This window comes from Mobula birostris, chromosome 2 (genome assembly GCF_030028105.1).
Source record: "Mobula birostris isolate sMobBir1 chromosome 2, sMobBir1.hap1, whole genome shotgun sequence".
NCBI classification, from domain to species: Eukaryota; Metazoa; Chordata; class Chondrichthyes; order Myliobatiformes; family Myliobatidae; genus Mobula; species Mobula birostris.
In genome coordinates this window covers 172,511,485-172,532,267 of record NC_092371.1, presented here as the reverse complement: position 1 = coordinate 172,532,267, position 20,783 = coordinate 172,511,485, and the positions used below count along the sequence as shown (strand labels likewise).

The 20,783-nt window shown below is 44.5% G+C and overlaps 1 protein-coding gene across 1 annotated transcript in view; it reads left to right on the top strand.

The window, feature by feature from the left end:
• The window catches only part of lrrc1 (leucine rich repeat containing 1), a 141,780-nt gene that overhangs the window by 56,126 nt on the left and 64,871 nt on the right, over positions 1 to 20,783 (top strand). The window contains exons 5-6 of the mRNA XM_072251101.1: positions 8,847 to 8,903; positions 18,115 to 18,178. Coding sequence (XP_072107202.1) covers positions 8,847 to 8,903; positions 18,115 to 18,178 — 121 coding nt within the window. The remainder of the gene's footprint in view (positions 1 to 8,846; positions 8,904 to 18,114; positions 18,179 to 20,783) is intronic.

The following is a 20,783-nucleotide window of genomic DNA, read 5'->3' as shown; positions in this document are numbered from 1 at the left end:
AACTCACGCAAAAGACAGCTGTGGATGCCAAGTCATTGGGTATATTTAAAGCAAAGGTTGATAAGGTTCTTGATTATTAGTCAGGTTATCAAAGGTTACAGGGAGAAGGCCGAAGAATAGGGTTGAGAGGGATAATAAATCAGCCATGATTGAATGAGGGAAGAGGCTTGATGAGCCAAATGGCCTAATTCTACTCATATGTCTTATGTTTTTTTGGTTTAACTCAAGGTCACCGTGCTCTCTTGGGACTCCATTCACACCATTTTGCTGCTTTCATAGAGTGAGCTTTCAGGAACACCTTGGGATGATTTTGCCTATTACACTGCATTTCCATTTCCTGGCGTCATTCAGGGTGGGGAAAGGGTTTCTTTTTCGGTAAAATCAGCAAAACCTCTTAAATAATCTACCTTGAGCACAGATGGAGTTGCTATATTTACTACCAATATGATCAAGGATTTATGTGGAATTTAAACAGATTATAAATTTGTCATAACGTCCAATGCTCATTCGTACGAAACCAAGTGTAACCATGGTGATGGCAGTGGTCACTAAAGCCTCACTCGGAGGCACTTGGGCAGCTTAGTGCCAGAGCAGCAGTTATAAAGTACTGAGTTACTCCGCAACTTGTTGGTCATTTTTTGTGCTGACAGAGAATGTCTTTGTACCTGCGATATCCCAGACTACTTGTTGTTCCCAACTGATGTGGAATTTCATGCACTTCCTCCTGGAAGTACTGTGGCAAACACTCAGTCCAGATGACAGACAAGAAAAGCTTGTTTACCTCAACAACTGTTTTTATTGTGACAAGCACGAAAACAGACTGGGCACAGTGACCCGGGGAGAGAGCCCATTCAGTCATATACAGACGGGGGAGGTGATTATTACACACCCCGGTTACAGTCAGGGTGACCCACAGACATACAAGTGAATAACTGCATAACCCAAGCTAAAATGTGACAATAAATGAACTTGAACATCCTGCCATAATCCCACAAAAGCATTTTAAAGCAAGAACAATAAATAGCGCTGACCACTGGGAATGCTGGGGCAGGTTGTCAACCATACCCCACCTCCCTTGGAGCGCTACACTGCCCCCAGCAACCCCAGAGTCCACAACCAAGTCCAAAAGTCCCAGTGGTGGTTGATGCTGCCACCTGGGGCGCTGCGCGGTGTCTATCGCCCCTCTGTGGGAGGCACTCTTTGGTGAGGCAAGAGGTAGGGCACCTGGAGTGTCACTTCCTTCCTTCAGCCTCGCTGGTGGCCAAGGTACCATCTGATCCCAATGCAGCAAGACCGTCTTCCGCCGCTCAGGCAACCACACCCTGTGTACCACATCAGGGATGCGGCCGAGCACCCCTCCCGGCCCCTTCCGACAGCTTCTGAACTTGGAGGATAGTCCCTCCTTCCGGGTGGTGCAGTAGACCCATACTGGGGCCCCCACTATGTACTGCTGCATTGGCACCCTAGACCAAGGGCCCAGTCCTTTCTGGGGCTTTGGTTGCAGCAGTGCATGAGCAGCTCCATGTCCTGCCTGTACCTTGGCCAACAGAAGTGTTTGCACAGCTTGCCCAGTGTCTTTGTGACCCTCAAAATGGCCGCCGCCCCAAAGACCGCAGTACCTTGGTGCAGAGCCCTCAGGGGACCATCAGCTGCAGGTGCTGTCCATCATCATCGGAAAATGGCCACCACTGGAACAGCAACCTGTCGTTCATCTCCAGCGCGCCCCACTGAGAGTATTGGCCGTGGTCTGCCCTCTCTGGCCGCTGTCCCACGCTCAGCCATCCCCTCACCTGGGCCAGCACAGGATCGCTCACCTGCTCGCTATGCAGCTGCTGCTCAATGGTGGGAAGGGCTACCTTGCCGCTGGCTGCCACCACCACTTGCCCCTGGTTCCGCTGTGAAATCAGTGGTGGTTGCTGCCTCTGCTGGGTCGGTTCCTGGAGCTGCTCTGCTGGAGAGCCACAGCTTCAGCACCGGAGTAGAGTGTTGCCCCTGACACATCCACAAGGGCCCTCCAGTGGGACAGCAGGTCCAGGCCAATCATGCAGGACTCTCGGATGTTGGTGAGCGTCACCTTGTGCTCCACCATGTTTTTCCCCACTGCAATGCGCCTCTCATCGCCGCACAGTCGCTGGTGAGTGCAGCTATCTAGACTGCATTTGTTGTCCACCCAAGCGGGGATGGCTGGTCCATGTTGGGCAGGACACCAGGATGGATGATAGTGATGCTTAACCCCGTGTCCTCCAACACACACATCTGTTGCCCTCCACCATGCAACCAACGTATAAGCCTATCTCTTCACCAAATGGCCCACTTGGAGGGACGACAATGGAGGGGTTTGGCTGGAGGGCTGGGGCGCCACTGCACATTTAGCGTTTCCTAATAGCTGTACTGGTGTGTGACGTGGCAGTGGTACGGGGCAGTTCCAGGTCACATGGCCTGTCTCACCACACCGCTAGCAGTCACGGGCTCCTCTTCGTCAGTTTCCTCCTCTGCTTCGATGACACAAGCCTGGGTTTGTGGCATGTGGGGCAACGCTGGAATGCCTAGGGGGGCTAAAATTGCTTCTGCCTTGTCTGCTGGTGCCTTGGCCAGTGATGATGGTGACATCAGGCAAACATGCTGCCAAAGGCACGGAGGGCAAGCTCTTCCTGGGCTGTAGGAGGGAACTGGGGGTAGAGTGCTGAGCACAGTTGCAGAGATCAGCTGCAAATACCCCCAAGCTTTCTCCCACATGGCGCCATTTGCCGCTCAGTCCTCATTGCTTCCTCCAATGGCCTTTGCTCGAAATGCTGCTCCAGCGTCCCTGTAGTCACGCTGCTCAGCCGGCGTTAGGTCAGGGACATCCTCCTCCAACGTCAGGGCAAGGTGCACCACCTTCTTGGTAGGATTCCACCCGTAGTGCCATGTGGCAAGTTTGACTTGGGCCCGGTAAGGCTCCAGGTGATTTGGCACCATTGTATCTGGGGAGGTTCAGGCGTGAATTGTTGAGACCTGTTGGTCTTTCTCTTGCAGGTGGGCTGCTATGTTGCCCGTTCTCCGGTTTTGGGTTCCCCAGTGTGGGCTACAAGGGATGTGGGTGATGTGCTCTGCTGTGTTCCCTGGGTTGGGGAGCCTCACCCCACTGGAGTTCCCTGATCCTCCCTCCAGGCTGGTGTTCCTTCTTGAGGAGCCCGGTGCAGGGGAGGCATGCTGCTTGCTCCCTTGACTTATCCCCTGGGTCATAAGGCACTCCATCCGATGTTGTAGCTCTTCAATCTTGCTGTCAATTTCTAATCCCACTCCCGACACCAATATGGTGAGTATTTGGTTCATGATTTCAGACAAGAAAAGCTCCTTTAACTCAACCATTTTTATTGTGACAAGCACAAAACTTTTTTTTTCCAAAAATACTTTATTCAGAAATATTACACAATAAAAATAATTACATACAGAAAAGGAAAACCATTCGTTGACTGTGAGTCCTTATTCAATACAGTTATTAACAATAAAATTTTGCGTTGACTCTGTTCATTTACAAATGAAAGATGTTTACAGTAAATCATGCGTTTTCTCTCAACTCTTGGTCAAGTGTTAAGACTTATTAACAATCAAAATTTTCAACAATAAAGGCAGGCAATGGCTCTAATACTTTCCCAAATTAACAATTCCACCCACTCCTTGGGCACCATGTTGATTATCTGTCCACACAGACCAGGTGCTCTGACCTGAATGAGTGAGAGAACCCACTCAGTCACATACAGACAGGGGGCGGTGATTATTACACACCCCGCTTACAGTCAGGGTGACCCACAAACACACATGCAAATAACTGTATAACCCAAGGTAAAATCTAACAATATATGAACTTGAACATCCCACCATAGTCCCACAAAAGCATTTTAAAACAAAAATAATAAATGGTGCTGGCCACTAGGAATGCTGGGCCAGGCTGTCCATTCATTCCCCCCCCCCCCATTCAAATGTAGCAAAGTGATCCCAAGTGCCCATTTTGCACATTTGCCATTCTCTGGCATGTTGCAAACTGCTAACCCCTTGCAAAACCAGGGTAGGTGGAGAGCTTTGGGGATTCATTGTTCTGGTTTTCCTTTTGAATATCACTCTCCTCTGAGGCTTTATAAAGCATTGATTAGACTTCGGAGTATTGTGAGCTGTTTTGGGCCCCTTATCGAAGAAAGAATGTGCTGGCATTTGAAAGGGTCCTGACAAGATTCATAAAAAATAATCCCTGGAGTGAAAGGGTTAACGTATGAGTAGTGTTTGATGGCTCTGGAGCTGTACTGCTGGAATTTAGAAGAATGGGGGGTGGGGGGGGATCTCATTGAAACTTATTGAATATTGAAAGGTCAAGATAGAGTGGATGTGGAGAGGATGTTTCCTGTAGTGAGGGAGTCTAGGACCAGAGGGCACAGTCTGAGAATAATTCCTTAGATTGAATTCCCTTCAGAACACAGGCGAGGAGGATTTTCTCTATCCAGAGTGTGGTGAGTCTGTGGTACCGATTGCCACAGACGGCTGTGGAGGCTGAGTTATCAGCTATATTTAAACTTGAGGTTGATAGAATCTTGATTAGTAAGGATGTCAAAGGTTGTAGGGAGAAGGCAAAAGAATGAGGATGAAATAGACTCGATGGCCTGATTCTGCTCCTGTGTCTTATGGTCTTATAGTCTTTGGTGAAAAGTAAGTGCAAATCTTTAAGAGCTGTCAGAGTGTTTCAGTTCATGCTTTTAACTTAATGGCTTTTATGGGAATAAAACAACCTTTTTGTTCACTGCATGATTTTGTCCTGCCACATCTGGCTCACATTATTCTCGGTTGGAAGATGTTTAAGCAGTAATCTGGTTGTAAACCTGTGGAAAGAGAATTTATTAGGCCATGGGGGTGGAGAGAGAAGAAAGGAAGTTTGTGGCTGGAAGAGCAGGCCTTGATTTGTTTTGTTGCAAGTGGTTACCTGCTGTAGCAGAACTAGTTAATTGCTTTTGGTTCCTTTTTAGACCATAAGACCGAAAGACATAGCAGCAGAATTAGATCATTTGACCCATGGAGTCTGCTCTGCCATTCAATCATGGCTGATTTATTACCTTAACAACCCCATTCTCCAGCCTTCTCCCTGTATCCTTTGACACCCTTTCTAATCAAGAACCTATCAACCTCTGCTTTAAATGTACCCAATGGCTCAGCCTCCACAGCTGTCTGTGGCAAAGAATTCCACAGATCCACCACGCTCTGGCTGAAGAAATTCCTCCTCATCTCCGTTCCAAAGGAATGCCCTTCTTTTCTGAGGCTGTGCCCTCTGGTTCTAGACTCCCCCACTATTGGAAACATCCCCTCCACACCCGGGTAACACTAACCAGTCTAAGTTCAGTGTATCAAATGCAATCTGGGCCGCACCCTCCAAATATCCGGACCTGCCCCTTGGTTTTTTTGCACTACTTTACTTACCATTTTCTATTTTCTATTTATGATTTATAATTTAAATTTTTAATATTTACTATCGATTTGTACTCCTGGGAGCGGGAAGCGCAGAATCAAATATCGCTGTGATGATTGTACGTTCTAGTATCGATTGTTTGGCGACAATAAAGTATGAAGTATAAAGTATAATACTTGTGATTGAGCCAATTTTGAGCATCTGAAGGTTTGGAAACCTAGATTTGTTTTTATTTTAATCTCAGAGATTCCTCAAATAATGTGCTTAAATTAAATTAAGCAGGTATATTGTCACACGCACTGACGTATGGTGAAAAACATTCTTTTTGCATGCTCTTCATAGATCATTTCCTCGCTGAGGTAGAACAAGGGAAAAGCAATGCAGAATGAAGTATTACAGTTGCAGAGAAAGGGCAGTGCTGGGAAACAGTAAGATGAAAGATCATAATGATGTAGATTGTGAGGTCAAGAGTCCATCTTATCGTCCTAGGTATACATCCAATATTCTTACAACAGTGGAGTAGGAGCTCTTCTTGAGCCTGGTGGTACATGCTTTCAGGCTTTTGTATCTTCTGCCCCATAGGAAGGGGAGAAGAGAGAACGTTCAGGCTGAGTGGAGCGTTTGCTTTTTTACTGAGTCAAAATGAGCATAATGTTGGTACAGGTTTAGATGGGCATCTTGTTCAGCGTGGATGAGTTGGGCCAAAGTGCCTCTTTTCATGCTATATAACTCAGTGACTTTATTGTAAATGATGGGATTTGTTTGGAAGTCTAGATCGAGGTCTAAAGGTCGATCAAAGGACCAGAAGCCCAGACCAGATGGCCTGAGCCCCGAGTCCACAGATCTCTGTGGGTCTGCCGGGAGAGTCAAAAGCCCAATATCTGCAAACCCAAGAGTCTGTTGGAGGCTGAAGACGACCTGTTCTGGAGTTAGAGGAATGGGTGGTTGGGAGAGAGGAAAGGGGCTTGATTTGCTGCTGTGACTTTGTGTCTTGGTATGTTCTATTTTGTTGTGTTCTGTGTTGTTCTGCCGAGCTTGTTGGCATGCTATTTTGGTGCTGGAAGGTGTGGTGACACTTGAGGGCTGCCTCCAACCTATCCGTAGGTTGTATTGGTTGTTAGTGCATACAGTGCATTTCACTGCACGTCTGGATGTGCACGGGATAAATAAATCTGAAACTGGCAGTATCGGGGCATTCTCTGAATGCTGGGGTTAAAAACGTAGAGCAAAATCATAAAATGTCATCCAAAAGGCTGCAGAACATTAACCTTTTAATCTCAAAGAAGTTAAAACAGAAAGGTTAGGAAGCTTAGTTTAAATTAAACCTGGATCTGGTGTGGGATAATTTGCACTCTGCGTCTTAGGAAGGTGGGAAGAGTTGACCAGAATGGTACCAGGTCTTAAAGGGTTAATTTGTTAGGCTGCTTAAACCTGGCTTATATTGCATAGAGTTGGAGTTACTTAGAGTATTGTGTTCTGTTCTGGTCACCTCATTATAGGGAGGATGTGGAAGCTTTAGAAAGAAGCGATTTACTAGGATTAAAGAGCATGTCTTATGAGGACATGTTGAGCAAGCCACTGTATTACTCTTTGGAGCGAAAGAAGATGAGAATTGACTTGATAGAAGTGTACAAGATAATAAGAGGCATAGATAGAGTGGATAGCCACCAGAGACTTTCTTTCCCCAGGGCAGAAATGACTAATATGAGGGGGCATAATTTTAAGTTGATCGGAGGAAAGTATAGTGGGTATGTTAGAGATAAGGTTTTTTTTACACTAAGATTGGTGGCTCATGGAATGTGCTGCCAGGGATGGTGATGGAGGCAGACACATCAGAGACATTTAAGAGACTCTTAGATAGGCAGGTGGATAATAGAGGAATGGAGGGCTCTGTGGGAGGGTAGGGTGAGATTGATCTTGAACATTGTGGGCCGAAGTGCCTGTATAGAGCTGAACTGTTCACTGTTCTATGAATTCAGAAGATTGTGGGCTACTCTAACTGGATTCGAACTTGGGAGTCCTTGTGCAGGACTTTGTAAAGGCTAATTTGCAAGTTGAGTCAGGAGTAAAGAGGGCAAGTGCGATGTTAGCATTCATTTCAAGAGGATTAGAATATAAAAACAAAGATGTAATGCTGAGGCTTTATAAAGCACTGGAGAGGCCTCACCTGGAGTATTGTGAGCAGTTTTGGGCCCCTTATCTTAGAAAGGATGTGTTGACATTGGAGAGTGTTGAAAGAGGTTACAAAAATGATTCCAGGATTGAATGGCTTGTCATATGAAGAGTGCTTGATGGCTCTGGCCCTGTATTCAGCGGAATGTAGAAGAACGAGGGGTGACCTGATTGAAGCTTAGTGAATGGTGAAAGGTCTTGATAAAGTAGATGTGGAGAGAATGTTTCCTATGGTGGGAGAGACTAAGACCAGAGGGCACAGCCTGAGAATAGAGGTATGTCCTTTTAGAACAGAGACGGAGAGGAATTTCTTTAGCCAGAGATTGGTGAATCTGTGGAATTTGTTGCCACAGACAGCTGTGCAGACCAAGGCTTTACATATATTTAAGGCAGAGGTTAATAGATTCTTGAATGGTCAGGGCATGAAGGGATTCAGGGAGAATGCAGGAAACTGGAGCTGAGAGGAAAATGGATCAGCCATAATGAAATTGTAGAGCAAACTTAATAAGCCAAATAGCCTAATTCCGTTCCTATATCTAATGGTCTTAAGGTCTTATATTTTTCTTTCATCCATGTGCATATCTAAGAATCTCTTAAATGTCCCAAATAAAAGGCCAACACACCACATGTCTTCATAGCAACTAAAGAAGCATGAGTCAAAACAATTGGATTTGTGTTGGGTAAGTTTATAAAGTGATATGGTAGTTGATGTAGCTTTTATTTATCTATGGGTGGTCAGAAGTTTACTCATCTACACTTATACAGGGTATATTTTCTTGGCTTTTCACTTTTTGTTCTGTACCTTGTATTCTACGGTTTTCTTTTGGGTTTTGTACATGGTCTTTGTTGATTGTTTGCGATGAACCTGTCCTTGGCATCAAAATGCAGGAAAACAGGCCCTTCAGCCCAATGAGTTCTTGTTGTCCATCTGTGGTCAAATAACCTGCAAACCAGTAATGTGGGAGATAACCTATGCATTCACAGGAAGAACTTATAATCTCCACCTAGGCAGCAACAGAGGTCAGGATCAAGGCTGCCTCTTCTTGTTCACCACTGTATTTATGTCATTCCTCTACACCCGCCACCTCACGATACCCACTGGGGATGACTGAATTTCCATTCATTTCTCAGTCATTGTCAAACCAGTTCTGCAAAGTAGCATTTTTAAAGGAATTACGCATACCAACCATAGAACATCATCGTTTGAATTAACCTCTGTGTTTCTCTTTGCTGTTTGTTTCAGCCTTTTGAACCTGGCATCTCTTGAACTACGGGAAAACTTGCTGACGTTGCTACCAGAGTAAGTTCAATGAGTTTTTATTGATTTGTATAGCTATGCACCAGCATCAATTTTGCAAATGAAAAATTCTGATTGATGACGACGAAATTAAACTTTTTGACTTGTACTTTATCATATAATGGACCTCTGTTATGCTGGTTCAGCTCATGTTTGTTTGTTTGTTTATTTATTTTATTTTATCGATCAGATTAATTTACTTGAAGTGGAAGTGGAGAGGATATTTCCGATAGTAGGGGAGTCTCAGACCAGAGAGTACAGCCTCAGAATAGAGGGACATCCCTTTAGAACAGAGACGAGGAGGAATTTCTTTAGCCAGAGAGTGGTGAATCTGTGGAATTCATTGCCACCGACAGCTGTGGAGGCTAAGTCATTCAGTATATTTGCAGAATATTTGAAGCAGAGTTTGATAGGTTCTTTATTAGGCAGTGTGTTAAAGGTTATGGGAAGTATGTCAAGAGGGATAATAAATCATCCATGATAGAATGGTGGAGCAAATTCGATGAGCCAATTGGTGTAATTCAGTACCTTTGTTTTATGGTCTTTGTATATGCAGTGAAATGCATCATTTGCATTGATGGCAAACAGTCTAAGGATGTGCTGTGGGAAGTCCACACATTCCGGCAGAGCAACACTAGCAGCATCATACAACAACAACAAAAAAACCCAGCAAAACGAAAGTAACACACAAACTGCTGGAGGAACTCAACTGGTCAGGTAGCATCTATGGAAAGGGATAAACAGTCGCCTTTTTGGGACAAGACCCTTCATCAAGAGCAAGCCCCATTTTTCCTGTCTGTCTCCCTCCCTCCCCTCTCTCTCTCTCTCTCTCTCTCTCTCTCACACACACACACACACACACACACACACGCACGCGCACCCTGGCCCAGGTCAGCAACCCCAGGACAGGCTGCAACCAGCTTCCAATTCCAGCCCTTGGTGAAGAATAATGACAAATTTTTGCATGGGGAAAATAGCTCAGGTAATTGTCCTTAAAAAATAAAGGTCTCTGAAATTTCACACTTTCACTGCATGGATACATTTGAATCAGAATCAGGTTTAATATCACTGGTATTTGTCTTGAAGTTTGTTGTTTTGCTTACATTGCAATACATAATGTTATATATATATATAGATAGTTAGATAAGTAGTGCAAGAAGAGAGAGAAAAAAAAGTAGTGAGGTAGTGTACATGGGTTTATTGCTCATTCAGAAATCTGATGCCAGAGGAGAAGAAGTTGTTCCTGAAACATGGAACGTGTATCTTCAGGCTCCTGTACCACCTCCTTGATAGTCGCAATGGTGAAGGGGCATCTCCAAAAGATAACGCCTTTCGAAGGTGTCTTCGGTGCTGGAGAGGCCATGCTTCTTCTCGTCAAAGTTTAATTATTGATTCTAGCATTCTTCTCATTGAGCTTTGTCCTAAGGTAATGGTTCAAAGTTGTATTTATTATCAAAGAATACAACTCTGAAATTCTTCAATTCTCCGGGTAACCATGAAACCAAGATAGCAAGGAAAGGAAAGAAAGGCAGCACGAACATCAACCCCCCTCCCGCCCCCCCCCCCCCCGATCCCATCTCCCCGCAAAAGAAACAAACAGAAACGGAACAAGCACATCAACCACACCCCCCCATCCCTCCTCCTGCACCAAAAAAACACGAATGGATCAGGCTCATCGACCCCCAAATCCCCCTCACCGCATAAAAAAAAGCCGAGAAGATCAGGTGAGAAAACGCAGAATATAAAAGCTATAAGACTGGGAAAAAAAGATTTCACACTCCAAGTCGACATCCAAGACACAGAGAAAACCTGGACTGCACTCTCCACAGTAGCAGGTGTTTCTGCAGGTACTGGAAATCTTGAGTAACACACACAAAATGCTGGAGGAACTTAGCAAATCGGGCAACATCTAAGGAGGCGAGTAAATAGTCAAAGTTTCAGGCCAGGTCCTGATGAGTGGCCTTGTCCTGAAAAGCCAAAAGTTTATTTCCCTCCGCAGATGCTGCCTGGCCTGCTGAGTTCCTCCGGGATTTTGTGTGTGTTGCTCAACCTAATGACCTCAAATGTATCCTGTCTGTCCATGGTCTATATGCCTCTATTCTCTGTATATACATATGCCTATTTTTGAGCCTCTTAAATGCCTCTGTCATATCACCTGGTAGCAAATTCCAGGTACCTATCACTCTCTATGTATAATATAAAAATTACCCAGCACATATTTGAACTTCCTCACTCTCACCTTAGATGCCCTCTGGTGTTAGATATTTTGATTGTGAGAGAAAGATACCAATTATTTATTCTATCCATGCCTCTCAAAATTGTGTAATTTTTCATAAGGTTTTCCTCAGCCTCTGCTGCTCCAGAGAAAGCAACCCTAGTCTGTCCAACCTCTTCTCTTAGCACCTGCCATGTAATCCAGACAAACCACTTCTGCACCCTCTCCATAGCCTTCACATCCTGCAAGTAACAGGGTGAATGCAATACGTAAACACGAGGAATTCTGCAGATGCTGGAAATTCAAGCAACACACATCAAAGTTGCTGGTGAACGCAGCAGGCCAGGCAGCATCTCTAGGAAGAGGTACAGTCGACGTTTCAGGCCGAGACCCTTCGTCAGGACTAACTGAAGGAAGAGTTAGTAAGAGATTTGAAAGTGGGAGGGGGAGGGGGAGATCCAAAATGATAGGAGAAGACAGGAGGGGGAGGAATGGAGCCAAGAGCTGGACAGGTGATTGGCAAAAGGGATATGAGAGGATCATGGGACAGGAGGCCCAGGGAGAAGGAAAAGGGGGAGGGGGGAACCCAAAGGATGGGCAAGAGGTATAGTCAGAGGGACAGAGGGAGAAAAAGGAGAGAGAGAGAAAAAGAAAGTGTGTATATAACTAAATAACGGATGGGGTACGAGGGGGAGGTGGAGCATTAGCGCAAGTTAGAGAAGTCAATGTTCATACCATCAGGTTGGAGGCTACCCAGATGGAATATAAGGTGTTGATCCTCCAACCTGAGTGTGGCTTCATCTTTACAATAGAGGAGGCCGTGGATAGACATATCAGAATGGGAATGGGATATGGAATTAAAATGTGTGGCCACTGGGAGATCCTGCTTTCTCTGGCGGGCAGAGCGTAGGTGTTCAGCAAAACTATCTCCCAGTCTACGTCGGGTCTCACCAATATATAAAAGGCCACATCGGGAGCACCGGATGCAGTATATCACCCCAGACAACTCACTGGTGAAGTGTTGCCTCACCTGGAAGGACTGTCTGGGGCCCTGAATGGTAGTGAGGGAGGAAGTGTAAGGGCACGTGTAGCACTTGTTCCGCTTACAAGGATAAGTGCCAGGAGGGAGATCAGTGGGGAGGGATGGGGGGGGACGAATGGACAAGGGAGTCGCGTAGGGAGTGATCCCTGCGGAAAGCGGGGGGGGGGGGAGGGAAAGATGTGCTTAGTGGAATAAGATGTGCTTAATGCGACAGTCCAGGTGCAGTGTAACCACAGTTTTATAAAGCTGCAGTATAACTTCCTGACTTTTGAACTGAGTTCCTTGACTAAGTGTGCCATTTGCCTTCTATACCACCCTATTGATTTGTACAGCCACTTTCAGGGTGATGTGGACTTGGCTCCTTGATTCCTGCATTTATGGGGAGAGATTGCCTTCGCTTCAAAATTAAGCCAAGTGTTTCAGATGTTTAATTTGAAATATAGAAAGGGAGCAAAAAAGGAGTATTTTATGTTATGTATTTGCTGGAAATCTGGAGCAACACACCAAAAGCAATTCAACATGTCAGGCAGCATCTACAGAGAGGAATAAAAAATTGATGTTTTGTACATAATCTCTCCCTCTAACTCAAGATCCTCGAGTCCTGGCAACATCCTCACCTTCTTTGCACTCTTTCCAGTATAGCAATGAATTCCCAACAATTTATTGCATTCAGTTCTGGTTGCTTCATTATAGGAAGGACATGGAAGATTTAGAGAGAGTGAAGAGGAGAATTACCAGATGCTGCCTGGATTAGAGAGCATGTCTTATGAGGATAGGTTGAGTGAGCTTGGGCTTTTCCCTTTAGACTCTTGCTCAGGACTGGAAAGGAAGGGGAGTGAAACTCCTTTCTGTATGTGTTCCCTGGGCCACTATCCTGGAATGTTTTTTTCCATTTTGCTAATCAGTTCTTTGACTTAGCTCTGCTCTGATGATGATTTATGCGCTTGATGTCCGAGACTTGACCAATTTGCTGTTCAGATCTCTGCTAAGCAAAGAATTGACCTCTTTTAGTTTGCTAATCCTCATCAAGAGGGGAAGGGAACAAGTGTTGGTGTAGATATTTGACACTGGCCAGTGAGCCAGTAGACACTTAATCAATTGATCTTGTTGTCCACAGGATGACTGTAGTGGGGAAGAGACAGTACATAGAACATAGAAATCTACAGCACATTGCAGGCCCTTCGGCCCACAATGTTGTGCCAACTATGTAACCTACTCTAGAAACTGTGTAGAGTTTCTACCATAGAGCTCTCTATTTTTCTAAGCTCCATATACCTATCTAACAGTCTCTTAAAATACCCTATTGTATCTGCCTCTACCACCATTGCTGGCAATACATTCCACACACCCACCACTCTCTGTGTGAAAGTCTTACCCCTGACACCCACCTTGTATCTACTTCCAAGCACCTTAAAACTATGCCCTTAGTGTTAGCCTCTTCAGCCCTGGGAAAAAGCCTTTCGCTATCCACGTGATCAATGTCTCTTCATCATCTTATACACGTCTATCAGGTCACCTCTCATCCTCTGTTGCTCCAATGAGAAAAGGCCAAGTTCACTCAACCTATTTTCATAAGACATGCTCTCTAATCCAGGCAACATCCTTATAAACCTCCTCTGCACTCTCTCTACAGTGTCCACATCCTCCCTGTATTGAGGTGACCAGAACTGAACACAGTACTCCAAGTGGGGTCTGACCAAGGTCTTGTATAGCTATAACATTACCTCACGGTCTTGAACTTATTCCCATGGTTGATGAAGGCCAACACAGCATTTGCCTTCTTAACAGCACTGTCAACCTACGCAGCAGCTTTGAGTGTCCTTTGAGCATGGACCCCAAGATCTCGCTGACCCTCCTGACTGCCAGGAGCTCACCTGTTTGCAGACTGTGGGTTTGCGAAGAAGGTGTGGAGAGAAATGCAGGGGCCTGTGTCGAGCTTCATCCTGAGCAGTTGTGCGACAGAGGGCTCTAATATATGGGCTGTTCCCAGGGACACACATGGAGGCAAACATCAAGTGCTGCTGGTGAATCGTCAATTCGGTGAAAAGCACTCTTTGGTCTGCCCAAAACTTGTTAATCTACCAGCATGTTGAGATGTCCGTGGACTGACACATTCCAGGTTGCAGGGCTACATGCAGAGGGACGCACTGAAGCTTGGTGCAGCCACCACAAGGGCTTGGTGAGGAAGGACCACGGTGTAGGTCCTTCTGATACTGGAGAGGGTGAGATGATGAAGCCCATCAATTAATGTAGTGGTGTACCACCCTAGGGGTCCACATGAGTAGCAGCTGTGCTACTGATGTGTAGGAATGTAATAGAATGGTATGGAAAGCAATGACTATGAATGTAAAGAATGAAAAATTATTGAATGATTTATTCTTGCAAAATAAAGTTTATTTTGTTAAAAATTGGTCCTTTATCTGTGAATAGTGTGTGGGGAAGGGTTGCTAATTGTTTGGAGCCATTTCAGATGAACCAGCTCATTGCTGTTTAGGGGTGATATTAAATGTGTTCAGGCCCTTCTCTCCAGGGAACAGGAGGCCTGAGAAGATCTGTGTACAAGCAGTGTGCTGGAGTTTAAATCTCCCTGCACTAAGAGGACCAACTTAACACAAATGCTGTACTGACATGCCCATGCAAGTATCTTTAAATACTTAATGTTTGGGAGATACACACCCTGGCCCTGGTCCACCCCTCTGGAACACACACTTACTAGCTGACAGTTCATAGAGCCGTAGGGATCAGCAAATGATACCAATGAACTTTACAAGAAGGCCAGGAAGATTTTATTGAAGATGCAAACCATTACATTCCATCTCTGCTTCTGCACTCAGGCTGCGCAATATGTTTATGTCTAGGATTAAATTATCTGTTTATTGCAAGGAGCTGTTTACTCTACACACTCAATGCTTTAGGAACATCTCACACACAGCGTTTTAGGAACAGCTTCCTCTCTGCCATCAGATTTCTGAATGGTCCATGAACATTTCCTCACTAGTTTGCTCTGTTTTTGCACTGCTATTTTTTTAAATATTTCTTATTGCAACTTACAGGAATTCTTTTATGTATTGCAATGTACTGATGCTGCAGAACACCAAATTTCACAACATTTATCAGTGATTTTAGAATTTTACACTTAACGTGTAATTTCATTTTCACCCTGCGATGGAGGAATGTCTTTCCATCTCCCAAGTGATCATTCCCGGTGTGAAATGTTTGATAAATTAGAAGATGCTATCTAAACTTAAGAGCTTTTTCCCCCCTGGAGAATAAAAGTTAATCAAGGCTGTTTGCTTTTCAGTAAATATAACATTGTGTGGTAGGTTATTAAACAGGAAATTAGAAATGTGTGCAATAAAGGAACAGCAGTTATAATGGGTGACTTCAATCTACATGTAGATGGGGTGAACCAAATTGGTAAAGGTGCTGAGGAAGAGGATTTCTTGGAATGTATGCGGGATGGTTTTTTGAACCAACATGTCGAGGAACCAACTAGAGAGCAGGCTATTCTGGACTGGGTTTTGAGCAATGAGGAAGGGTTAATTAGCGATCTTGTCGTGAGAGGCCCCTTGGGTAAGAGTGACCATAATATGGTGGAATTCTTCATTAAGATGGAGAGTGACATAGTTAATTCAGAAAGAAAGGTTCTGAACTTAAAGAGGGGTAACTTTGAAGGTATGAGACGTGAATTAGCTAAGATAGACTGGCAAATGACACTTAAAGGATTGACGGTGGATATGCAATGGCAAGCATTTAAAGGTTGCATGGATGAACTGCAACAATTGTTCATCCCAGTTTGGCAAAAGAATAAATCAAGGAAGATAGTGCACCCGTGGCTGACAAGAGAAATTAGGGATAGTATCAATTCCAAAGAAGAAGCATACAAATTAACCAGAGAAAGTGGCTCACCTGAGGACTGGGAGAAATTCAGAGTTCAGCAGAGGAGGACAAAGGACTTAATTAGGAAGGGGAAAAAAGGTTATGAGAGAAAACTGGCAGGGAACATAAAAACGGACTGTAAAAGCTTTTATAGATATGTAAAAAGGAAAAGACTGGTAAAGACAAATGTAGGTCCCCTGCAGACAGAAACAGGTGAATTGATTATGGGGAGCAAGGACATGGCAGACCAATTGAATAATTACTTTGGTTCTGTCTTCACTAGGGAGGACATAAATAATCTTCCAGAAATAGAAGGGGACAGAGGGTCCAGTGAGATGGAGGAACTGAGCGAAATACATGTTAGTAGGGAAGTGGTGTTAGGTAAATTGAAGGGATTGAAGGCAGATAAATCCCCAGGGCCAGATGGTCTGCATCCCAGGGTGCTTAAGGAAGTAACCCAAGAAATAGTGGATGCATTAGTGATAATTTTTCAAAACTCGTTAGATTCTGGACTAGTTCCTGAGGATTGGAGGGTGGCTACTGTAACTCCACTTTTTAAAAAAGGAGGGAGAGAGAAACCGGGGAATTATAGACCGGTTAGCCTAACGTCGGTGGTGGGGAAACTGCTGGAGTCAGTTATCAAGGATGTGATAACAGCACATTTGGAAAGCGGTGAAATGATCGGACAAAGTCGGCATGGATTTGTGAAAGGAAAATCATGTCTGAGGAATCTCATAGAATTTTTTGAGGATGTAACTAGTAGAGTGGATAGGGGAGAACCAGTGGATGTGGTATATTTGGATTTTCAGAAGGCTTTTGACAAGGTCCCACACAGGAGATTAGTGTGCAAACTTAAAGCACACGGTATTGGGGGTAAGGTATTGGTGTGGGTGGAGAGTTGGTTAGCAGACAGGAAGCAAAGAGTGGGAATAAACGGGACCTTTTCAGAATGGCAGGCGGTGACTAGTGGGGTACCACAAGGCTCAGTGCTGGGACCCCAGTTGTTTACAATATATATTAATGACTTGGATGAGGGAATTAAATGCAGCATCTCCAAGTTTGCGGATGACACGAAGCTGGGTGGCAGTGTTAGCTGTGAGGAGGATGCTAAGAGGATGCAGGGTGACTTGGATAGGTTGGGTGAGTGGGCAAATTCATGGCAGATGCAATTTAATGTGGATAAATGTGAAGTTATCCACTTTGGTGGCAAAAATAGGAAAACAGATTATTATCTGAATGGTGGCCGATTAGGAAAAGGGGAGGTGCAACGAGACCTGGGTGTCATTATACACCAGTTATTGAAAGTGGGCATGCAGGTACAGCAGGCGGTGAAAAAGGCGAATGGTATGCTGGCATTTATAGTGAGAGGATTCGAGTACAGGAGCAGGGAGGTACTACTGCAGTTGTACAAGGCCTTGGTGAGACCACACCTGGAGTATTGTGTGCAGTTTTGGTCCCCTAATCTGAGGAAAGACATCCTTGCCATAGAGGGAGTACAAAGAAGGTTCACCAGATTGATTCCTGGGATGGCAGGACTTTCATATGATGAAAGACTGGATGAACTGGGCTTGTACTCATTGGAATTTAGAAGATTGAGGGGGGATCTGATTGAAACGTATAAGATCCTAAAGGGATTGGACAGGCTAGATGCAGGAAGATTGTTCCCGTTGTTGGGGAAGTCCAGAACGAGGGGCCACAGTTTGAGGATAGAGGGGAAGCCTTTTAGGACCGAGATTAGGAAAAACTACTTCACACAGAGAGTGGTGAATCTGTGGAATTCTCTGCCACAGGAAACAGTTGAGGCCAGTTCATTGGCTATATTTAAGAGGGAGTTAGATATGGCCCTTGTGGCTATGGGGGTCAGGGGGTATGGAGGGAAGGCTGGGGCGGGGTTCTGAGTTGGATGATCAGCCATGATCATAATAAATGGCAGTGCAGGCTCGAAGGGCCGAATGGCCTACTCCACCTATTTTCCATGTTTCTATGTTATTTCTTGTTCAGCCCATGCTTGTATTTACTGGTGCAATGATCTGGATTGCAAATGAATTAATAATAAATATTTGCCTGTTAATTTTCAGATCACTTTCTCTTCTCTGCAAACTGGAAGAATTGGACCTTGGTAACAATGAACTATATCATCTGGTAATTTTTTTATTTACTTAGTATATTAAAATAATGCATTCGTTGATGATACACAACTCAAAATTAAAGTCGGGTTCATTGTCATCTGCACAAGTATGTCTGCACAGGTGCAATGAAAAACTTAATTGCAGGGGCATCATAGGCACAGAGCATCAGATAAGCACAATTCATAAGAAAAGTGTAAATGAGAAACTATAGAAACTACAGCACAGAAACAGGCCCTCTGGCCCTTCTTGGCTGTGCCGAACCATTTTCTGCCTAGTCCCACTGACCTGCACGCGGACCATATCCCTCCATACACCTCCCATCCATGTATCTGTCCAATTTATTCTTAAATGTTAAAAAAGAACCCGCATTTACCACCTCGTCTAGCAGCTCATTCCATACTCCCACCACTCTCTGTGTGAAGAAGCCCCCCCCCAATGTTCCCTTTAAACTTTTCCCCCTTCACCCTTAACCCATGTCCTCTGGTTTTTTTCTCCCCTTGTCTCAGTGGAAAAAGCCTGCTTGCATTCACTCTAGCTATACCCATCATAATTTTATATACCTCTATCAAATCTCCCCTCATTCTTCTACGGTCCAGGGAATAAAGTCCTAACCTATTCAACCTTTCTCTGTAACTGAGTTTCTCAAGTCCCGGCAACATCCTTGTAAACCTTCTTTGCACTCTTTCAACCTTATTTATATCCTTCCTGTAATTTGGTGACCAAAACTGAACACAATACTCCAGATTCGGCCTCACCAATGCCTTATACAATACTTCGATTAATAAAGGCCAATGTACCAAAAGCTCTCTTTACGACCCTATCTACCTGTGACGACACTTTTAGGGAAGTTTGTATCTGTATTCCCAGATCCCTCTGTTCCACTGCACTCCTCAGTGCCTTACCATTAACCCTGTATGTTCTACGTTGGTTTGTCCTTCCAACGTGCAATACCTCACACTTGTCAGTATTAAACTCCATCTGCCATTTTTCAGCCCATTTTTCCAGCTGGTCCAAGTCCCTCTGCAGGCTCTGAAAACCTTCCTCACTGTCTACTACACCTCCAAACTTTGTATCATCAGCAAACTTGCTGATCCAATTTACCACATTATCATACAGATCAATGATATAGATGACAAATAACAATGGACCCAGCACTGATCCCTGTGGCACACCACTAGTCACAGGCCTCCACTCAGAGAAGCAATTTTCTACCACCACTCTCTGGCTTCTTCCATCGAGCCAATGTCCAATCCAATTTACCACCTCTCCATGTATACCTAGCGACTGAATTTTCCTAACTAACCTCCCATGTGGGACCTTGTCAAAGGCCTTACTGAAGTCCATGTAGACAATATCCATTGCCTTCCCTTCATCCACTTTCCTGGTAACCTCCTCGAAAAACTCCAACAGATTGGTCAAACATGACCTACCACGCACAAAGCCATGTTGACTCTCCCTAATAAGCCCCTGTCCATCCAAATGCTTGGAGATTCTGTCTCTTAGTACTCCCTCCAATAATTTACCTACTACTGACGTTAAACTCACCGGCCTATAATTTCCCGGATTACCTTTCGATCCTTTTTTAAACAACGGAACAACATGAGCCACTCTCTAATCCTCCGGCACTTCACCCGTAGACAGCGACATTTTAAGTATTTCTGCCAGGGCCCCCGCAATTTCAACACTAGTCTCCTTCAAGGTCCGAGGGAACACTCTGTCAGGTCCCGGGGATTTATCCACTTTAATTTTCCTCAAGACAGCAAGCACCTCCTCCTTTTCAATCTGTACATTTTCCATGGTCTCACTACTTGATTCCCTCAATTCCATAGATTTCATGCCAGCTTCCTTAGTAAATACAGACGCAAAAAACCTGTTTAAGATCTCCCCCATTTCCTTTGGTTCCACACAAAGCTGACCACTCTGATCTTCAAGAGGACCAATTTTATCCCTTACAATCCTTTTGCTCTTAATATACTTGTAAAAGCTCTTTGGATTATCCTTCACTTTGACTGCCAAGGCGACCTCATGTCTTCTTTTAGCCCTCCTGATTTCTTTCTTAAGTATTTTCTTGCACTTCTTGTACTCCTCAAGCACCTGATTTACCCCCTGTTTCCTATACATTTCATATAACTCCCTCTTCTTCTTTATCAGAGTTGCAATATCCCTTGAGAACCAAGGTTCCTTATTCCTATTCAATTTGCCTTTAATCCTGACAGGAACATACAAACTCTGCACTCTCAAAATTTCCCCTTTGAAGGCTTCCCACCTACCAATCACATCTTTGCCAGAGAACAACCTGTCCCAATCCACGCTTTTTAGATCCTTTCTCATTTCTTCAAATTTGGCCTTCTTCCAGTTCAGAACCTCAACCCTAGGACCAGATCTATCCTTGTCCATGATCAAATTGAAACTAATGGTGTTATGATCACTGGAACCAAAGTGCTCCCCTACACAGACTTCTGTCACTTGCCCTAATTCGTTTCCTAACAGGAGATCCAATATTGCATCCCCTCTAGTTGGTCCCTCTATATATTGATTTAGAAAATTTTCCTGAACACATTTTACAAACTCTAAACCATCTAGACCCTAACAGTATGGGAGTCCCAATCAATGTATGG